At 40.0% G+C, this 21,651-nt stretch overlaps 1 protein-coding gene across 1 annotated transcript in view; it reads left to right on the forward strand.

Annotated features, from left to right (window-relative positions):
• The window catches only part of LOC139468215 (neuronal acetylcholine receptor subunit alpha-10-like), a 43,011-nt gene that overhangs the window by 13,033 nt on the left and 8,327 nt on the right, over positions 1-21,651 (forward strand). The window contains exons 2-3 of the mRNA XM_071250039.1: positions 17,812-17,963; positions 20,731-20,775. Of these exons, the coding sequence (XP_071106140.1) occupies positions 17,812-17,963; positions 20,731-20,775 (197 nt within the window). The remainder of the gene's footprint in view (positions 1-17,811; positions 17,964-20,730; positions 20,776-21,651) is intronic.

A 21,651-nucleotide genomic window follows, 5' to 3' on the forward strand; every position in this document is an offset into this window, starting at 1 on the left:
AATATCTAGGGATAAATACTGTTATATTTCGTTTCAGAAAAGTATCAAAGTTGAATAAAAGCAACAAAAGTCTTTCTATACGAAATATCTGCCATCGATTGTACGAATCTGACTATATCATGAGGATGAGTTTGTTAATCACTATAAAAGAATGATGATACCAGGTGTGAAAAGCTGAGCGTATCCGTCCCGACCGGTGGCACCCGTTACGAACACAAGCAAAGGCAAGTCAATTGTTCACCTATAAACACAGGAACATATGGTACAACGCAAAATAGGGAACTCCATCGGACATCATATTTGTCACTGATTTGTCAAATTTGGAAATGTCCTCCAGATGTCTACCACAAAACTTTGTGAAAGCTTTACTGAAGCCTTAAATGTTGTAACCCTGTCAAACGTCTGAGTTACAACAGCAAGAGTTGTAGGACGCTCTTTGAAACCTTAGTAGAAAGAACATGCCCGAGTATACCTCAGACGTTTTGAAATGTAGACACCAAGGGCTGGAGCTGCAGGACTATTAAACTCATGGTATGTACCACCACTTTGTGTTGAAACCCTCAAAGGTCGGACACTTAAAACTCAACTATGGCTCATTACGCATTTTCGAAAGCATTTTCGAAGGTATACAGAGTATATGATCTACATGTTTAGGTATAATCTTAATGCTATATTAAAGGTGTTATTGTATGAGTTACGAAGTGAGTTGATCATAACGCCGAACATTTCGCACTTTTATGAAACCCTCGAACACGGGTATGGTGCTGACAAAGCAATGATTATAACCTGAGCGAATTTGCGACTCAAGCCGGCGATCATATGTTCCTGGAAGGGCCTAACGTGGTTATTGAATGAAAAATTACCAAATATTGCTGAGCTGATTCTGCTTATAGAAGATTCTGCGTTACATGCACAGGTCGACATTCAAATGTGCTAGCTACGAGAGTCGGACCCGTGAAGATTCCGGGGTAGAATGGGTCTTCAGCAACCCATGCTTGCCGTAAAAGGTGACTATGCTTGTCGTAAAAGGCGACTAACGGGATCAGGTGGTCAGGCTCGCTGACTTGGTTGATACATGTCATCGATCCCAATTGCATGGATCGATGCTCATGATATTAATCACCGGATTGTCTGGTCCAGACTCGATTATTTACAGACCGCCGTCATATACCTGGAATATTGCTGAGTGCGGCGTTAAACAACAAACCAACCAACCAACCAACGAGAGTTGATTGATAAGTTCTGGGCTTCACATAAAATGAATTGCATAACAGTGAAGCCAAATTTCAGCAAGTACTTGATCACTGTTCGTTTTCTCAACTGACTCAAGTTTTTGTGGATATACCTTCTACAGCATCGTGTAAATTTAAGAACAAAATTTCACAATGAAGCAATTCCTTCTATGTGATCATATGTGTTGCATAGAAGGAAATAGGACCAAGTGTCTCACTGGATGACGCCCACTGCATCAGTTACCATGTATTCATACATGTAGGATGACGCCCACTTCATCAGTTACCATGTATTCATACATGTAGGATGACGCCCACTTCATCAGTTACCATGTATTCATACATGTAGGATGACGCCCACTTCATCAGTTACCTTGTATTCATACATGTAGGATGATAGATTCATAGATGAAACTGATTATGTGAAGGTCACCACTCACAATTGTTCCAAACATTTCCAGTGCAAATAGTTCATAAGAAGCCTCTTTGCAACTCTGCCATCAGAAGTTAGCGAGAACAAATGCACTCTACAACTTCAGGAGACAATTTAGCTATGAGCAAGACCGCTGATTTTCTTAAATAATGACAGGGTAAAATAAATCTTCAGCAACCCATGCTTGCCGTAAAAGGCGACTAACGGGATCGGGTGGTCAGGCTCGCTGACTTGGTTGATGCATGTCATCCTATCCCAACAGCGTAGATCAATGCTAATGATGCCAGTCACTGGATTGTCTGGTCCAGACTCGATTGTTTACAGATCGCCGTCATATAGCTGGAGTATTGCTGAGTACGACAAACAACTTCTTATGAAATGTAGATAAAGACAGTTCCAACATCTCGTAAAAAAAATCCTCTAGTCTTCGGTTACGGACTGATATCTTTAAAATAATGCTTACCGAAAATCTCTACAATCGTTTTGACACATGTGAACCTTGCGTACAAATTTGATGTTGTTGTAAGTACAAAACGAGAATGTGTAAATTGTCAGTTTCCGTAGCACACTCTTTTAACGTGAACACTTACGTTCTCTCTGTGGATATATGAGGTCATTGATAGTATTACAATGAATGACGTCTGACTCAACCAACATGGCTAGCAGAGTGCAGAGAGTAATCATTATGAAGTTGCTCTAATAAGTATACACACACATGTGGGAATAATATGCATGAGTATTCAAAATATGTCCACATGATTTCCAAAGTTTCGGTCTTTTTCACAATGTTCGCAAAGAATCAGATTGCATCACATATTCCCTTTCCTTTTTTCAGCTGTTTTCTATTTAATACAACAACTTGCATAGTCACCCTCTATCTATTTACATGTGAAAAACATGATTCTTAGTTAGGAAAGAGGTATCTGGGAAGGTACATGCCACTTTCTCCGTGTAAGTTAAGCATGGATGACATCATTTATAAATTAGCAGAGCTAAGACCGCTGAGGAAATGGCAGGTTTGGAAAAAAGAAAGATTATTTCTGTCTTATACAATCAAGGAATCAGATCATTACAGAGTGAACAGACATTGCACTATCAACTGTGTATCATGTTTTGAAATAATGGGAATGGGGATGGAATTGAGCACAAAAAGGGATCAGATAGGAGACAATTGGTGACAGAAGCCCTGACTTGGTGCATTGGCATCTAAACGGAGACGCATGATCAGAGAAGATATTATGAATGAAATGATGAATAGAGGAACTGTTCATGTTTCTTAGGAGACAATAAGAATGTATTTGCATGTAATGGATTGTTAAAAATAACGAGGAATTCGATCACTACTCCTAAAGCCTTGAACAGCATGAACGACGTTTGAACTGGTGTTACGAGCATAATTTCATTTGGGACAATGTTATGTCCTCAGATCAAAGTAAGTTCTGTGTGGCTATATCCAAACTGCATAAAAATGAGGATCAAGGGCACAGAAGAAAATGTTCAAGCATCCAAACTATAGTCCTAAATTTCATATGTCGGATGGGACGTCTGCGTCAGGTACCACACCATTACGTGTATTTGAAGGTAACATGACCAGTGCAGTGTACACTGATATTCTACAGGGACTCCCTTCCAACAGCACAAATTTTGTATGGTGATGATAGGTATTTGAGCAAGACAATGATCCACAACCTTGAGCGAAGCATTCACAGGAATGATTTAAGGAGCAAAATGTAACACTCCTGAAATGGTCCAGACCTGAACCCATTTGAAAATATTTGGGGCATCATACATGTCAATATTAATCAAAGTAATCTCAGCGATTGTTGTGATTATAGGATATGAAAGCAGAAGTGGTGAGATATTGGGACAATATGAGTAAATTAATTTTCTAACTTTCGCATTGAAGTATGTATTAGGAAAAGAGCTGTTCTGACAAAATATTGAACAGATTACTGTTTTGTAGCTTTAGGTAAGCAGTGTTTTGGGCCAAATTTATCTCTATGTCAATGACTAAATCTATTATTTACAATACTCTCATTCACAGTAAGTTTTGGTCAAACCATATACAGGCATAGAGAAACATAGCTATTTCATGTATTAAGTATAACCGCCTTATAATCATACATGCCACGTCATGTTTTACATGTTTTGTTCATGATCAGTTAGGTTGTCTAGTTTGTAGACATCATCAACACCACTGGTGCCCCATGAGGCTTTGAACAATTGTGGCTTGACTGGCTGTTTATTGGACTGTCACTCTTGATAGTCTTACTGTCCTGTTAAGCAACGAACACTCTGTCTAACTGAATGTCATCAGTACACGTACGGTGTGACAATAGAAAATTACGATAGAAAATCATGATTTAAAGTCGACAAGCCTTTTCTTCTAAAAGCAATTTCTGTCAAATTGAAATATCATGCAACATTCACTCGACTCAATGTCAAAGACGATGAATAAGTCACACCTTATGAAAACAACAGACAGTCGTGTTTTTCACTGCCTTACAATTCATAAATTCATATATCCGACTGGACACTTTATCCTGACAAATGTATGCATTACATGTGGATAGTTCAGTATGAAGCAATATCCCTTTCACCATCAACAACACATTGCATCAATAAATAACAAATGATGAGGCGTAAATAATTGAATGTCTTCATACATTCCATACATATACAGCGCAGATAACCTCCCGCGTCCATCTTTGATTAAAAAAACCTCAATAAATTCTTTTAAAATGTCATACCAAAGTTGGTTTAGGAGAAAAACATGCCATAATCGAGGCGATAATTATCCTGTAACTTCTTTTATTGAATTTGTTCCTGATTTCATTTGCTGTGGGACCGACTAATCTTGGTGTATGTTCTCCCACATACAATTATTAGACGATTGGGGTCAGTGTGACATACACGCACGTAATATATAAGATGTTACCATGAGGACGTATTAGAGGAGTGGTAGTGTATTCATCTGATTCATCCTGATTTAAGTGCCAATAGTTTTCTTCACAACAAGTACATCTCTCGGGACATAGAATAAAACTGTCATCACCTGCGACAGGAATATGATGATGAATACATAATGATGACTTTCGCAACACAAATCAAGGGACAGGTTTGATATTCCGCCAGAGTGACCAATGTTCTGGGAGTGGGAGGCTTGATGAGACATATTGCCCATATTACATTGTTATCTTTGAGTTGCTGAACCAGACTGCTTCACGAATTATTGACAGTCTGATTGTGTCCCCTGCATGAGGTATCCACATTGCGTGACAAGACTTATTCCAAGTATGTTGCTTTTTGTGTGTTTATATAACTCTCCAGATTGGTCATGTAGGGACTCCTTCTCAGAGACGGAATTCATTGTCTCAACAATGTTCGATATACAAGAAATTTGATTTTGTTCATCCCTTGGTGATTGTTTAATTTGAACACTCAATCTGAGATTGCCTTGTTTTCCAGGCCAACACAAACTTGTCGTTTGTAAATGTTGGTTGGTTTGTTGTTTAACACTGCACTCAGCAATATTCCAGCTATATGATGGCGGTCTGTAAATAATGGAGTGTTGACCAGACAATCGCGAGATTAATTTTATGAGCATCGATCCATGCAATTGGGATCGATGACATGCATCAACCGTTTCAGCGAGTCTGACCACCCGATCCCGTTAGTCGCCTCTTACGACAAGCATAGTCGCCTTTTATTGCAAGCATGGGTTGCTGAAGAGCTATTCTTCGCGGATCTTCACGGAATTGTAGTCTTCCTTGCATCAAGGCACTAAGGCTGAAACAAGCCATGCATACATTTCAATTAAATCTTGTTATGTATCTGTTTTGTGTGAATGACATAGTGTAAAATCAAATAAGACCTTGGATTCAAGATGAGCATTTGTTTTAACTGTTGTTGCAAACAAAAAAATGTCTTTATGAAGAAAGTAAATTCTCGGTGCAAATGCGTACAGTAGTTCAATTCATCATAAAAGATATATATGTACATCACACATGTGTTACTAGCTTTCAAAATGTGTTATGGCAGACATGTGAACGCATCAGTGACTTAAATGATTGGAAATTATTTCCTTTTTGATTTGTACCATATGTGTCATCACCAAGGGTTATCACTGATTTGTGTATGCTTGCAGTGAAAAGCGGCTATGCTTGTCGTGAGAAGCGACAAACGGGATCGAATGGCCAGGCTCGGTGACTTGGTTTATGCATGTCATTGATCCCAATTGCGTGGATCGATGCTCATGATGTCAATCACTGGATTGTCTAGTCTAGACTCGATTATATTCAGACCGCCGTCATGTTGCTGGAATGTTGCTGAGTGCGGCGTTAAACAACAAACAAACAAACAAAAACTGATTTTGCCCCCAATGTAATCAGTTTCTGCAGATAGTCGAGACTAAATATTTCCTGGCGTTGAGGTAACATATTTTGAAGTTGAACAATTGGCTTGCCTTTGCACGTGTTAGTGACTGATGCCACTCTTTGATAGTGATTTATGAACTCAAATGCTTACGACATAGTCGGAGTCATACAATGGATACAGATTTTTTATGGTTATGGAAATGTTACTTTTATTTATATGTCTGGCTGCACTTTGAATTTCGCTCGTTATTTCATACTTACGCTTTGAACGTGCTCTCGAATTTGCGCATAGTTTTGAATAATTTGCTTTTTCAATGATGTACTCTGAAACAAATTGCACTTTATATTGAACTAACCCATCAGGTCTAAAAAGGTCAGATGTACGTTGAGCTAGTTTTATAACTTTCTTATAAAGTTGTTCATTGAAAGCCACTACTACATGCTTTATTTGATTGATATGTATGTGGGGACGATACTCACGATGGGTCTCATTTGTGGCGGATCAAATCGGCACAGACTCGGGTTTTCAAGGGAAGACTTATCTGCAGTGTGTTGAGATGAGCAATAACCCTGCAGAAGCCTTCGCTTTGATGAAGTCTGCTGGCCTGAAAAGTGAAACAGAAAGCTTCCCATTCGTTACCGGCAATGTGTGATTTTGCATCAATATGTAAATATGAAATGTAGATTTTGCAATGACTTTAATGAGACTGTCCAACACATTGTCGGTGGATGCGAAGCTTTGGAACAAACACAGTATCTTAAGCGACATGATGGAGTGGCTCGATACTTTTATTACCGTCTTCGTCATGCTTGTGGTTTTGACACAGGTCCATCCATGGAACGATCAAGAATACACGCAAGTAGATGGAGTCATGGGAAAATGATAAATACAGACGACTTTGGAACAGGCCCGTACACAGCCTCAGACCTGTCCAGGCCAATAAACCTGATCTTGTCCTTTGTGATAAACCCAATGAAATCATTTATATCATCGAATTTTCTTTCCCTTTTGACACTTATTTGATTTACAAGTTTCAGAAAAAGGCATGGCAAACATGTGGAACTCATTTTCGAAATGTCAAGCTTGCATCCTAAGTACCAAGTTGTCCGACTCTCCGTTGTACTCGGTGCCTTAGGTTTGGTACCTCCCAAATCTGTTGACTGACATTGGGAGGGTACCCGGGTTTGCTGCCAGGAATACATCCCTTCTGACAATCTTGGCAATGCAGAAGGCTACACTGTCTTCACATTCGCCGAAAAGTTCGACAAGGCAGCGTTTCCTGGGAGAAATCCCATTCGCTCTCTGGGTGTAGAGGTGGCAAAAGCCCGGACCTGATGATGTGCCTAACCAGTCTGACCAGCCAGGATCACCCAAACCCTTCATTTATAATGGACCAGGTTGCATTGACCCAGATCAATTCTCATTGCGCTAAACCATTATCACCCTCGTCAGTGGTTCAGTGTGAACTCGATTTTCATTATCAGCTCCCTGGGGAATATGCCTGTGAGGCTTTTCATCCGAGGCAAGCACTGCTGGGTGAGCAGAGGCATTTCGAACAAAGTCAAGGAGACACCGGCATGTGTTTCAGTGTTGAGAGAGTCCGTCCTATAAACTCTCAGGAATCAAGCTGCCGAACGTTGTCAACCATCCATCTCTTCAAACCAACGTTGCTTCACTTCGACTGCGATGTGACCTGTGCGCTGAAAACACAGGAACACTGAACGCTTTTTTTCGTAGCCCGTTTCACAAAGTAATCTTATCGCTAAGATGATCGTAATGCTATAGGTTAAAGTATGGGAGTTCGATCTTGTGGAACGAGGCCGCGGAGGATAGGTGTTATCATAGTGACTAAGCAGTCAAACGGCCGGGGAAAAGTTTACGACGTGGAAGGGTATAATACATCCATGATTTATTTCGACTGGAACAGAAACGAGTGAAGTGCGTGAGATAGTGAGTGGTTATTGCTTAACTCACATCGTCAATCTTGCAACTATTCGCGTCGAAGAAATCAACTGAGAAAAGGGGCAATGATTATATACTGACAAGCAGAACATATTATATACACCAACTATACACCAGGATTGACAAAGGAGACAAGAAGATTTCCCAAATGAAGCATTTGTAATCATGGAATAAACAGACAACAATGATAGAGAGTTGTACTGCACTGGTAGCAAAACACAGAACCCGCAGTTTGCAGTTACTGTAATTATGAATGGAATTGGAATAAACACAGCTAATATCGCGTGTGTCGTCCTTGTCTTCGAGACACCAACACACGACGTATTGGAGACGTCGCTTGACACCGATTACGTCATTCGATATTCGGCGCCATTCGTTCCTGAGTCACATCTGTTGCGTGTTGTGACCCGACGATAAGTGTGGTCAAAGACCTCCTGCTTGGCGACATGTCAGAACAGCGAGATGGGCAAGGAAAACGATGACGTTATTGACCTGCAGAAGATGACGGACGAGACGTACTGTATACTGTGTGTTCTGTTGCAGGATGGTAAGTACCGTCGATGTAACGTTGTGTTGTGAGATTAGCTTTCATCACGGCAAGTGTCGTCTTCTAACGACCACCAGCTCCGACCCAAATCATTACTCTGCCACCTCCAGATGGTACAGTTGCCCTGACACAACCAAACGTGTTCTTCCCAACGTAATTCTGCTCTGAACAACTGGAACCTGCTCTCCCCAGAAATCGTCTCTTCTGCAATCGTTCAGAGTGTGCCTACCTAAGTATTTCACGTAGGTGTTGACGTGTCAACGTGATCCCCCGGGAAGGTCTATCGGCCCACATAACATGATTACGCAGTCGTCTGGATTCAGTGAAGCGGCTGACAAATTGTCCAAGGGCACATGATGCTTGTTTCGTCACAGTCAAGTAGCGGAACCTCAATTACACAAATACTGATCTTCTTTGGTTGTGGTGACACCTGGTCCGCCCACTGTCTGCCATATCAGGCGATATCCTGACAGCAACCCCAACTCTGTGATTGTTTAACGAGGACAACCAAAGTATCCAGAGACGGTGCTATGGATGATTCCCAAAAGAGGCATATCAATGGTCCTTTCTCTCTGTTCTGTCTATAAATGTGGCACGTTACTGTTCATTTCTGGACGCCATATGCACTGACGAATAGTGTTATTTTCACATGCATTCCATGCTCATGCTTCACGTTGATTTCTAAGTTTGTGAATAAAGTAATTTTACTAGGAATTCAGCGAACTAAAGCAAGATTTGAACTTGCATCTTTGTCTGTTGAATTTCTACGATTGTTTTCGCATGATTTGGGTACAAATCCAATTCGTAATAACTTTGCTTTTGGTAGAGTTTATTTTGCTCGTCATGATAACACGTGGTTGTTGAACATGTACGTGTATTTTTGTGGCATTGTGTACACTTCAAACATAAAGATTCAGGTCTAAGGTATTACATCCTTATGTCCCTATGTTGATCAATTATTTGTGTTACGACGTGAAAGGGGTATAATCGTTTTCTACACACTTTTCATTATTACATTATTAAATGGAAATCAAGCCCGGTATAGACTGATCCAAACATACTCAGTATGATACATTGTAAACTGGCAATGTTCAATAGTTTTGAAATATATCGAACCCCAATAATAAAAGATGTTATCACACACCTGGCACCTGGCACAACAGGTCTGCCATGAATATCAACTAACTCTGTATCCACCTGATGAAGGGGCAGGAGGTAGCTCTGAAACGTCGAACTTCTATACGCCTATCAAAGACAACATATCCATTGTATGGGCAATGTCATCAGTTCGTCAGAACCGAGCGTTCACATGAGTACATGAGTTTCCTAATATCGTAAACGTCTATAATCATTGTAGACTTACCTCTATGAAGCTAACACTCCGTTAAAAACAATTTTCAAAGTGCTGTTAATACCAAACTCACTCGCTCATGGTTACGGGTTGTGCTTTCACACCATTCGATGTTCTACGAAATGGATTTCGACATATAAAATGTGGAAGGGAAAAAAGAGAAATAATATGATGTGAAAAGCAGGAAAATGAAATCATATTGAAAAAATGAACACAAATTGCATCGTATGCGTTAGATCACAAAATGGGGCTCAACATTAACCCGTGTCTACATTTATATGCAGACCTATGTGAGCTTTTGCTTTAATCAGGAAGAGAAATGGTATTATAATTTAAGATATGCACACTATCTAGACGATGATAGATTTGGAACGCATAAGATTTGACTAATGTTGAATGATTACCTTTGTCTACTGTGAATTATAGTGGCGATGGATCTCTGCTCTCTTGGTAAATGCAGTCACTACGTTGATGTCCGTGTCAATGAGAATTCAATTAGAATGCCACAATTTGGATATTCTGTGAATAAATCAGGGTTGATCTCCACTTATACAACAATCTGTCATGTTTATTCATCATAACGTTTCTGTATGCATCAAAATATTTTCCGTATTCAGCTATAACCGTAAATTAAAGCAGCTCTCACACTTTGCCGAGTTGCGTCCCGAGTATGGACCCGAGCTGACTCGAGGGTACTCGTATGAAGCTCGTTGCGAGGTCGTACTAAACTCGGGGTAACTCGGGATACCTCGTACTGATCTACGAGAGTTTTGGAACTGCTCAAACCAGTCGGACCGCCAGCCAACTCCTAGCAAACTCGTAACAAACTCGTAAGACACTCGTCCTACTCGTAGTACCCTCGTGGCGACCTCGTGGTGCTCGTACAGAACTCGTATGAGGATCGTCTACAAAATTTATTGCCGAGTTGACCGGTTCTCATACTGTACGAGTGTAATTCCCGCCGAAGTACTAAGCAGCTCGTAGCCACCTCGTACCAAAGTCGTGCTAAACCCGTACCAAACTCGTATCGAGATCGTTGTGCTTGTAGGAAACTCTTAATAGACTCCTATTAGACTCCAATTGGACGCCTATGCAAGTCATAACACACTCGTAGCGTACTCGTATGATACTCGTATATATGTTGTCTCTTCCCGAGTCCTAATCTAGTTGACCGCCTCCGTGGTCTAGTGGTAGAGCGTCCGCCCGGAGAGCGGAAGGTCCGGGGTTCGATCCCCGCCGTCATACCAAAAGACGTTAAAAGATAATACTTGTTGTTACCCTGTCTGTTACACTGCGGCATGGTATCTCAATGAGCTAGCACTTTAAATCGGCATCAGTCCGGACTAGAACAGGCAGCCACACAAACGTACATGCACGTCGCTATATAAGTGCAATAATCTTGGACGCGACGTTAAACCCCATTTCACCTCACCTAACCGAGTTAGGCTCGGGGGAGCTCGGCAACCACCTCGGCAAAGTGTGAGAGCTGCTTAAATCCTAAGTACAAGTGTATAAAGTATACGTTTTGGACTGCCTTTAGGTTCCTCTCCTTACTGATTTTACTTCAGGATCGTCGAAAAACGTTTTGGTAATATGGAATTGGAAAGATGAAGTTTCTGACATTTCTTAACCTTCGTACATATGAAAGTGTGTTCCTCTGAACGATCCGTCATCTGTTGTTTCTCATTGTCGCTTTAAATTCCGTGTGTGGAACAGAAGCTAAAAAGTACCAGAAAAGCACTAGAAGACCATCTGTTCCGCTACTCCGAACTAGTCTTTGATGTCTGAGATGTTCTTCGTGTGGGCTATTAAGTAGCACAAAAATTTCAAAAAAATCAATTTTACAAGAAGTCAGATAGGAAGGTCATCTGAGAACGGATCCGTCCCTAGAATGTGGCTTTTAGTTAAGATCCTACTTAAATATTCCTTACGGTACACTTTGGCCAATAATAAATGCTTGTAATGATGAAGAAAAGAAGCGTATTGTTTCATGGTCTTTGTTGAGCACTGATGAAACGTGTAATGTTTCGTATGGCCAACATAACATTGTTCGTCAGAAAGCGGATTGGTGTTTGGCAAGAAGACGCATTTCTGTTCACAGGGAGCTTTATTACTCTATACAGGACAAATGTGCAACAGATGACACAAAGGGTTAAATAAATATTCCCGATTTCTTCAGCTTGCTATGTAAGCGTGATTTGTCACAGAATGATTAGAAAAAAGTTTGTTTTGTTTTGCCGCACTCAGCAATATTCCATCTATTTGACGGCGGTCTGCAAATAATCGAGTCTGGACCAGACAATCCAGTGTCTGACATCATGAGCATCGATCCAGGCAATTGGGATACGATGACATGCATCAACCAAGTCAGCGTGCCTGACCATCCGAACCCATTAGTTACTCTTACGACAAGTTTTGTCGCTTTTTATGGCAAGCATGGGTTGCTGAAGACCTATTCTACCCCGGATCTTCACGGGTGAATCAGATAAATGATGTAGCAGAGTCCGTTAACGATGTCAACTGGATCATAAAGAAGTAGGAACAAGACTATGTATACTAGGTGCCATTGAAAGAAATTTAACAACTTCAGCAACTGTTGTTGATGGGTACAGTATAGACTATAGAGTAGAGTTCTTGATATTGCGTTGAAACGTTTGGCCAAACCAAAAACAGATTCCTCTAAATCAGACGAAGACCGCATGTTCTTGAATTTGAAATTTGACAACAAGTGGACTGATGCCTTAAATTTCAGTAGCCTTTTCATACAAAAATGTGCCACATTATTTCATATTTCGGGAACCTACAATTTCAGTTTTCTATACGAACACCATTTCATACTGGTTGTTCAATTATGGGAACCGCCTCCGTGGTCTAGTGGTAGAGCGTCCGCCCGGAGAGCGGAAGGTCCGGGGTTCGATCATCAGCCGCGTCATAGCAAAAGACTTTAAAATATGGTACTTGTTGTTACCCTGTCTGGCGCTCGGGTTTAAGGGGGTAAAACAAGGACTGGTCGGCTCGGAGTCAGTATACTGTGTCTGAGTGGGGTATTCATGTTAAACTGCGGCATGGCATCTCAGTGAGCTAGCACTATAAATCGGCATCAGTCCGGACTAGTACAAGCAGCCACACAAACACACACACGTACATGCATGTCGCTATATAAGTGCAATAATCTTGGACGCGACGTTAAACCCCATTTCACCTCACCTCACCTCAATTAAGTGTTGCAGAACGTGCACGTAGCAGCTCATGACGTAAATTCCACTTCTCGTGGCTGCCAAGACTCACCATCCTGTTTCCAGTTGGTCATACAATCAACGGTGACTTCTCTAGTGTTCAATATAACAACCGTCATCAGTTTTTCAAATATTGACCAAAATATCGTGAGCGGTCTACTACCAATTGGGATCACAACTTTTTAATATCATTATAGATGCTGCGGAAGCATATGTTCCCCCAAATGGGCCAAAAGAAAAGTGGAACATGTTGAATGGCTTTCAGAGTGTGTTAAGTCAGTGCGTGATGTTGTCATTGGAAGAATTCACAATCTGAAAAAGAGGAAACAGAATTGGCATAAACCCATTCTGTCCCATCCAGCTGCCATCCAAACACGGCATCAAATAACATTACCATTATTTGTAAGCATCACTACATGATTGTTTGATCAAAGAACTTGGTTTTTGTGACACATCATATAATGCGAATTTGTACGGATTTATTATGGAGCTTTGGAAGAGGTACACAAGAGAAATGGACATGTCTTCAGGTGTTAGATAGTACGGCAATTTGCTTTCACCTTTGAAAAATTGTCCCCAACCTGCTAACTGTATCTGTGGTAATGGGTTTTGAAACAAAAGCCCCATTGATCAAGGAGTGACGTTCTTCCTTATGATTGTCACGTGGGATAGTCACTGTGGTGTACAAAGTTGAAATCAAATGTTTTGACAGAATGGAACTTGGTGAACGTTTCTGAGATGGCTAAAAGGCAAGCAAAGGTTTGAGAAACCACAGAGTATTAATTCCACATGTCTCAAATACATTTTGTGAATGTAAAAAAAATCCTTCCCCAATTGAAATAATAATTGTGGTTAATCTTTGTGACAGAAATTAGGTGGTACATTTGCTGGACCGTGCAATGCATCTCTTTTTGTACGAAGTTTTATTTACCACACATAACTTACTCACGCAAATATTAACGCGCCAAACCTATTGCCTTCAAGCAGATGGTCCATACCACGAGATGAACCAAAAGTAGCTCATTAGTTGTGACAATGTTCTCAGCGGCCCGGTATCCCGACATTGGATTCACATTTACCAAGATAGGTTTAATAGCCGCTTGTGTCTCCTTAATGACCACACGGAGGATTTATGCCAGAAATCGACTGTCTAGTGTACACTACAGATGACAGCAGGTGTGGGCCAGGACACTTTACCTTCACACCGAGAGACCATTACGTCTCTTCACAACACTTGCATCGATATAGCCAGTCCTGAGGTGTCACGCACTCAACACGTTTAGGCTTGTCCTCTTGAATCGACCTGTAGACCCATAAACAAAACAGATGTCCCACTCTTTTCCCCCGTTGTGTTATTACGTAATTGTTAGCTTTGCTTGTAATCCCTCCATGAAGTGGGTTTGTCTATTATACTTCCAATTTGAAACCACAGGCGGTTAATTAATTTCGGTTAATTAATTTTCGCTGTTCGACTTGACGTTGGTCTTGGTGTTTGAAATAATGACGACAAAGAGACATGAATTGTTCATAGGACTGATTGATCTGGTGAACAAACTTGGACAAGAGTAATTTTTTAAAAATACAACCAGATGACCTACCTTCAAAGGTAAAGAAATTATGTTGTTTCTTTGTTTCAGCAATATATATGATTGATTTATATTATATAGATTTATATTTTTGATAGAATTGAAAACCTCTTTTCGCAGCAAAACATTTTTTTAATATAGCTGTTTTGAACAAATATCACTTTTACGTCGTTCATGTTTACATTAGACATTTTACGTCACAGTCTTTTGATAAAGACGAATCATCAAAGTTTGGGAAGCTGAAAGTACGCAAATCAGCAAACGTGCTCCAGCAATGAATTCTATTATGAGATTACACGAGAGTCGCTACGCACATCAGTCAAACTCCCAGCCGGGGTCCTACAGTTCTAACACGGCCCACGCTCCCCATACCCGTCTGTCATGTTTACGTGGTCAATAGAGCATTCCGTCGTGTGTAGTTAAAGACTTTTTGTAAAGATCAAAAGCCAGAAGTGCCAGGAACACATTCCTGCATTCAATGTCCCAAACGCCACCTTGCCAAAATAAACAATGGGATATACAAACACGTCTTCAGATTTCATTAGAAACAATTATGACAAAAACATATCCCCTGCGTGTAGGTGTATACTTTATTAGCTTCTTCCAAAATCCATCTCTCCTCTTTCTTAATATTTATGACGATGGTTTCCTTTGCTTCGAGGGCCATTCTTTATATATCGACATTCATGGCAAGATTTCCTTTGGCACCAGTTGTCTTATGCATTGTGGAATTCTGCCGGAGGATGTATGCCAGTGAATACGAAGCCAAATGACTGGGGTTCTAAACTCCGTGAGATTCGCTTAGACAACGTAATCAGCCAGTCTTAAAGATTAGTCTTCATTTGTAAGATGGGAAACATCCACAGGACAATCATAAAATACAATGTGGCATCTATGGACAGCAGGAGTTAATTTTGTTGAGTACATGGTGTGAATAATTTCACGACGGTGACGTGATCACTCCAACCTACTTTGAGGCCGGTTAACAGACTGTAATCCTGAAGCCCAAAGGTCGTAAACATGATTTGCTATTCAGAAAGCCCACCAACTATCACCCCTCATTTGACACACACACATAACCTCATGCCCATGTCGTTAGTCAAATTAAGGGGACCAATCTCAACACGAATATTGATCACGTTCTATCCTGGACTTGAAAACAGCTCGTGCGGTAAAACGAACATTGGTTTTCCATCTTGCAGATCCATCAAATATTAGAGATTTTACATTTCAAATATATTGATATTAATTATGGTGTCACAGCATCTCATTGGGCAAAGAGCAATGGCATAGTTGTGTATTAATGAGAATAAATCACCGTTGTGAGTGTGTGTTTTTGAATGATTTGTTTGTTTGTTTGTTGTTTAACGCCGCATTCAGCAATATTCGAGCTATATGACGGCGGTCTGTAAATAGTCGAGTCTGAACCAGATAACCCAGTGATTGACACCATGAGCATCGATTTACGCATTTGGTATACGATGACATGCATCAACTAAGTCAGCGATTCTGACCACCCGATCCCGTTAGTCGCCTCTTACAACAAGCATGGTCGCCTTTTACGACAGGCATGGGTTGCTGAAGACCTTTTCTACCCCGGATCTTCACAGGTCTGTTCTTGAATGAGGGTCCATGAAGATCTGCGCTAGAATTGGTCTTCAGCTTGTCGTAAGACGCGGCTATCGGGATCGAGTGATTTGGCTCGCTGACTTGGATGATGTATATTAGCGTATCCTAATTGCGCAGAGCAACAAATAAACAAACTTTAAATTGAACTTACACGGACGTTAGATTTCATAAACGGGCAGTTATTTTAAGGAGTATGTGCCTGTGTGGTGTATGCCGGTGTCTGTTGTATAAACGTTTCATGTTCCAATATAATATAGATGTTGACGATTAAAGAGGCGTTATGGAGCCATTTAAACTGTTCCCCATACTCCTGTTTCATTATTTTATTATTATTTTATTTTATAAGTCAACCCCATTTAAAGCAAAGTTTTTAACGGTATCCATGAAGATCCGGGATAGAATAGGTTTTCACCAACCTATGCTCATGATATCAATCACTGGATTGTCTGGTTCATACTCGATTATTTACAGACTGTCGCCATATAGCTGGAATATTGCTGAGTGCGGCGTTAAACAACAAACAAACCAAACCAAACTAACGCAAATGAGTCGATAAGTTTATATACATGTATATGGTACGATGACAATGATGGGACGTATTCATTTGATATATTGCGTATCGTAGAGGGGGATGGTTGATACATTGTGTGTAAAGCGATGACAACATCTTATGTTTTGAAATGTAATATTCATCGAAATACTAAAACTTTTTCAGTAACATTGTGATTACAAATATGCTGTATACATCTGTATGTATGCAAATGTTGTTCATGTCGTACCTTAGTTTCTGAAGCAAATATCGGTCTCGTGCATTATCTTGAAGTGTTTACCATACAGTACGTGTGCCGGAAGCCTCTCATGGCTAAGACATACTGCAAAGAAAGCGCTATGTGTTAAATCTGTTTACAAACATTTACAAGTGAGTAAAAGTACACAATGCTTCCAGAGATAGTTGAACGGCAGCCCGTCAAATAATCCGCATATACATGTTACGAGTTGATTCCGAAGTTTGTTACAACATTCAAGGCCTCAGTAAAGGTTTCAAATCGTTTCATGGTAGTTATAGGGAGGGCATTTCCAATTTGACGGATCAGTGACAAAAATAATGTCTGATGCAGTTTCTTATTTTTACTTCTGTTATATGTTACCGTGTTTTTCAGGTGAACACTTGACTTGCCTTTGGATGTGTTTGTGACGCGTGTTACTGGTGGGGCAGGATACGCTCACCATTTCCCTAACACCTGTTATCATCACAACTTGATAGTGATTCATACACACATGCTCATGATATTGTCGGAATTGTACAATTGTCTCTGCTTTCAGGAAAGATGTCTTATGATAATGGAATAATTATTGCTTTTTCGCTTTTATTTATGAAACATTTACATGTACATTGATGCGACTATTTCACGCGATACCAGCAGTGCTATTACACTCTATGACAATTATATGTTACAGTGGCCACAACTGGAAGGGGCCGACTTACAGACGAACAGAGACTGTTGAAGAAATTACGTGAAAACTACGATTCTTCGGTCCGACCAGTGTTTGATGCTACCCATCCAGTCATAATTCAGCTTGGAATAACGCTAACGCAAGTTCTGGATGTCGTAAGTAAATCACTAGTCTGTCTCACAGTCCCTCGACCATAATATTTTCTTTTCCGCATGACCCTTACTGTAGTTATATAGTCCCAAAAGGAGCAAGTCTACATTTTCCACAGGTTCTGATTGTCCTAATCACTGGGCCTCCTTTTCAATTCAAAAGTAGTTGGTGAGAAGCCCATTTCTGGTGTCCCCCGCCGTGATATTGCATGAATATTGCTAAGAGCGGCGTAAAACCATACTCACTCACTCACTCACTCACTCAAAAGTAGTTGTTTGTTCTTATACAAATTATGTATTTTTAGAGACTAATCGTTAGCAGTATATCACCATTTGTTCTCAATGCCAGCTGCAATTGATATAAAATGTATTTTGATGCGGAATATCACGCGATATCACTGACATGATGTAACAAATTATTCAACTAATAATTCACTTTGTTGTGCAGATAATCTAATTTATCAATGGTACACTAATGGAACTAATGGACCTAATGCTGTAATTACTTACTTACTTACTTTGGAGATTTAACCTGCGCTTTCCGACTGATGCGTATTTCGCTGTACATGATCACCTCATTATATATGCCAGACAAATCACGCCAATATCTTGAAAAACGCCATACATGTAAGTCACGTAAAACCAACCTTTGAAGAAAATATTCGCGTAAGAAGGAGCCTATTTTTCCCATCCTGATTGATTACAAACTTGTCTCAAAGTCAAACAGCGTCTGCAGGAGTTAATTTGGGAGATTGCCGAAAGAACAAACTGAAATCAATGTGTATTGACGAAGTGTATAACATCACCAAAGATGCAAAACCTTTCACACAATGGAACATGTACGAAGAGGAAATGGTTTGCTTCAAGATAGGACTACTCTAATACTGAAAGTCACTGAACTTTTATAATCATAAAGAAACCTTAAGTTTGCAGTGAACTGATAGCAGAACAAAGTTACCATGATCGAACATGTAGGGTCGATCCATTAAATTTATTTCATTTCGTGTGGCAAGCATTTGTGGACCTGACAAGATGTTGCAGTGACATGCCGCTAACATCGTGATGTGTACATTTGGGTCTTTTAACAGCTAAAACATGTTTACAAAGTACTGAGATGAATTCCCAAACTGATGAAAGAGGGGAGGGGGTTCTCTATACCGCGATGTCAATTTTAAGGATCACGTGCAGCTTTGAAATTCGCTAGGCTGTGGGTACTCTTTTATCAGCCATGGTTCTTAGCGGGACACAAATATTTCTGTCAGAGTTTCTTAAAGACATTCGATAATTCATATTTGATAGGAGTGTGCTAGTTCTCCGAAAACAGATTTAGTAGAAATACGCCTGGTGATCATTATCTTAATAACTGTTTTTCACATGTGCAAATTAAATGGAGAGCGAGATGTTCTTGAAATACAAAAGTATGAGACATCAGTACATATGTACTACCTATTTTCATGAGCGTTATGAATCATATGTACGTTTAGGTGACAATAGGATAACACGAAACACTTTTGGTTATGCTACAGTAAGATTTGTTTGTTTGGTGTTTAACGCCGCACTTAGTAATATTCCAACTATATGACTGCGGTTTGTAAATAATCGTGTCGAGACCAAACAATCCATTGACTGACATCATGATCATCGTTCCACGGGTTTGGGATACGATGACATTCATCAACCAAGTCAGCGAGTCTGACCACCCGATCCCGTTAGTCGCCTCTTACGACAAGCAAAGCCGCCTTACAGTAATGTCACACGTAGATCTAACAACGCCACTGTCAGAAAAAAGAAACGTATCAGGGGAGCAATAATTGATCTTTGCCAAGTTGTTAAACTGTTACAGAAACAACACAGCAGGTGTAAAAGGTACAAAAGCAAGGGTGAAGTTGACACCGTATTCATTCACAAAGAGAAGCAATGCGTTAGAATTACTTTCAACTCTTCAACAGCCAATCTGTCGATGGCTAGATTTGCACCTGTGCCCAGTTGGTCTGTTTGTAATGGTTCAAAGTAATCAACCGGTCGTACCCCGAACACGGACGCATACAATATATGGATTTGTAGGAATAAGACATATTTGCAAGCAGTGCAATCAACGTAATGGCGCTGAATGTATTGGTCCAGAGTAGTGGTAGCTTCTCAATGGGACGAGATGTCATATTTTGACGAAATCGTTGAATCATAGTCCTCTACAACCAAGTTAGGTGTGACAGATTTAAACTAAGAGCTCCAAGAAGTAGTTTTGCATTATGTGATTAGTTCTATCCAATCATATAATTTCAGCCTCTATTTTGCCTTTTACGCCTAAAAGAATCTGTTTCGGCGAATAATCGAGACTAGTTTTTTTCTGGCGTTGACATTTTATATTAACAACAATATTGATGGGAACATACATACAATATTTCAGTAAATCTATAAATGTATAGTGGCATAAAAACAAATGATCAACGTCAGAGAATAATCCGTCCTGTCCATCCTCTGAAATAGATTCAGTTGGGCGTAACGGGTAAAACAACGGGTGACAATTACATGAATGGATCACTGAAAATTAGTGATGACACGATGTGATCGCAGTTGAAATACCTTAATAGTCGTATCTGGTAGCAATTGTAGTGCAGAAGGTCAAATTCTGATCATTGATGACGTTTTCATGAAGCAAACCTTTAGCAGATGAAGATGTAAGGATGAAATGCGGGAGGGGGTCCTCAGCGTTAGCTGAATTTTTTCTGTGAATTTGCATGACAGTGTTTGATATATGTTTGCTTCATTTCAGGACGAGAAGAACCAAGTGCTGTCAATCAATGTATGGTTAGATCAGGTAAAATATTTTATATGCATTGGTTAACTGCTCGTTCTGACTATTTGAATGTTAACGTTTGTTTTAAGTTCACATGTATTTATCATACGTCTTAAGCCGTCATATAGCTGGAATATTGCCGAGTGCGGCGTTCAACAACAAACAAACAAACAAACAAACATACGTCTTTAAAACGTGTGGAATAAATATGTACATCGTTGCAGTTAACGATATGATCTTGGTTCGTTACTTGAAACATTCAATGATATTCTAAGACGTTGTAGTGTTGACACCGACGACGACAATAAAGTGACAAGATATGGTGATTTCATTAAGCCTCTTTTGTATCAACTCAATGCGACATTACTGCCGAGAATGAATAATGCATGTCTAAGACCGAATATAACTTCACTTCATACTGAATTGTATTATTGTTGCAATTTCAAATCCACAGATCACCACCAGATGGTAATATAATTGCATTTACTGTAACAGTTTGAAAACTAATGCAATTACCTTTCTTGAAACTGCATCAGTACATGGATTATATTTCATATATGGAATGATATTGGTGAACGAAACCTTGAGAAATGTTTAACTTATGAGCTTAAGAAATATCCTAGAAGTCCATACCATGAAGTGTCTAAATCATGAACACATGAACACAGCAAAATCAAATTCTTATCGACGTTGACGTTAGTGATTAATGGTTACCCTGCTGAGATGTTCAGCGAAACCATTTCATCACCGTTAACCAGTCATCAATCTAGCGCTCCCTAGCCTATATAAATCAGTATCAAATATGCATCACTATCAGCAATGACCATACAGGCCGTCGTCCAGAGCGGAAAAAACTATACCCGAAATTGCCCTCAGTTGTTATCAGTTGTAGAGTCG

The sequence above is a fragment of the Haliotis cracherodii genome, unplaced genomic scaffold (genome assembly GCF_022045235.1).
Source record: "Haliotis cracherodii isolate W230 unplaced genomic scaffold, xgHalCrac1.p SCAF_1, whole genome shotgun sequence".
NCBI classification, from domain to species: domain Eukaryota; kingdom Metazoa; phylum Mollusca; class Gastropoda; order Lepetellida; family Haliotidae; genus Haliotis; species Haliotis cracherodii.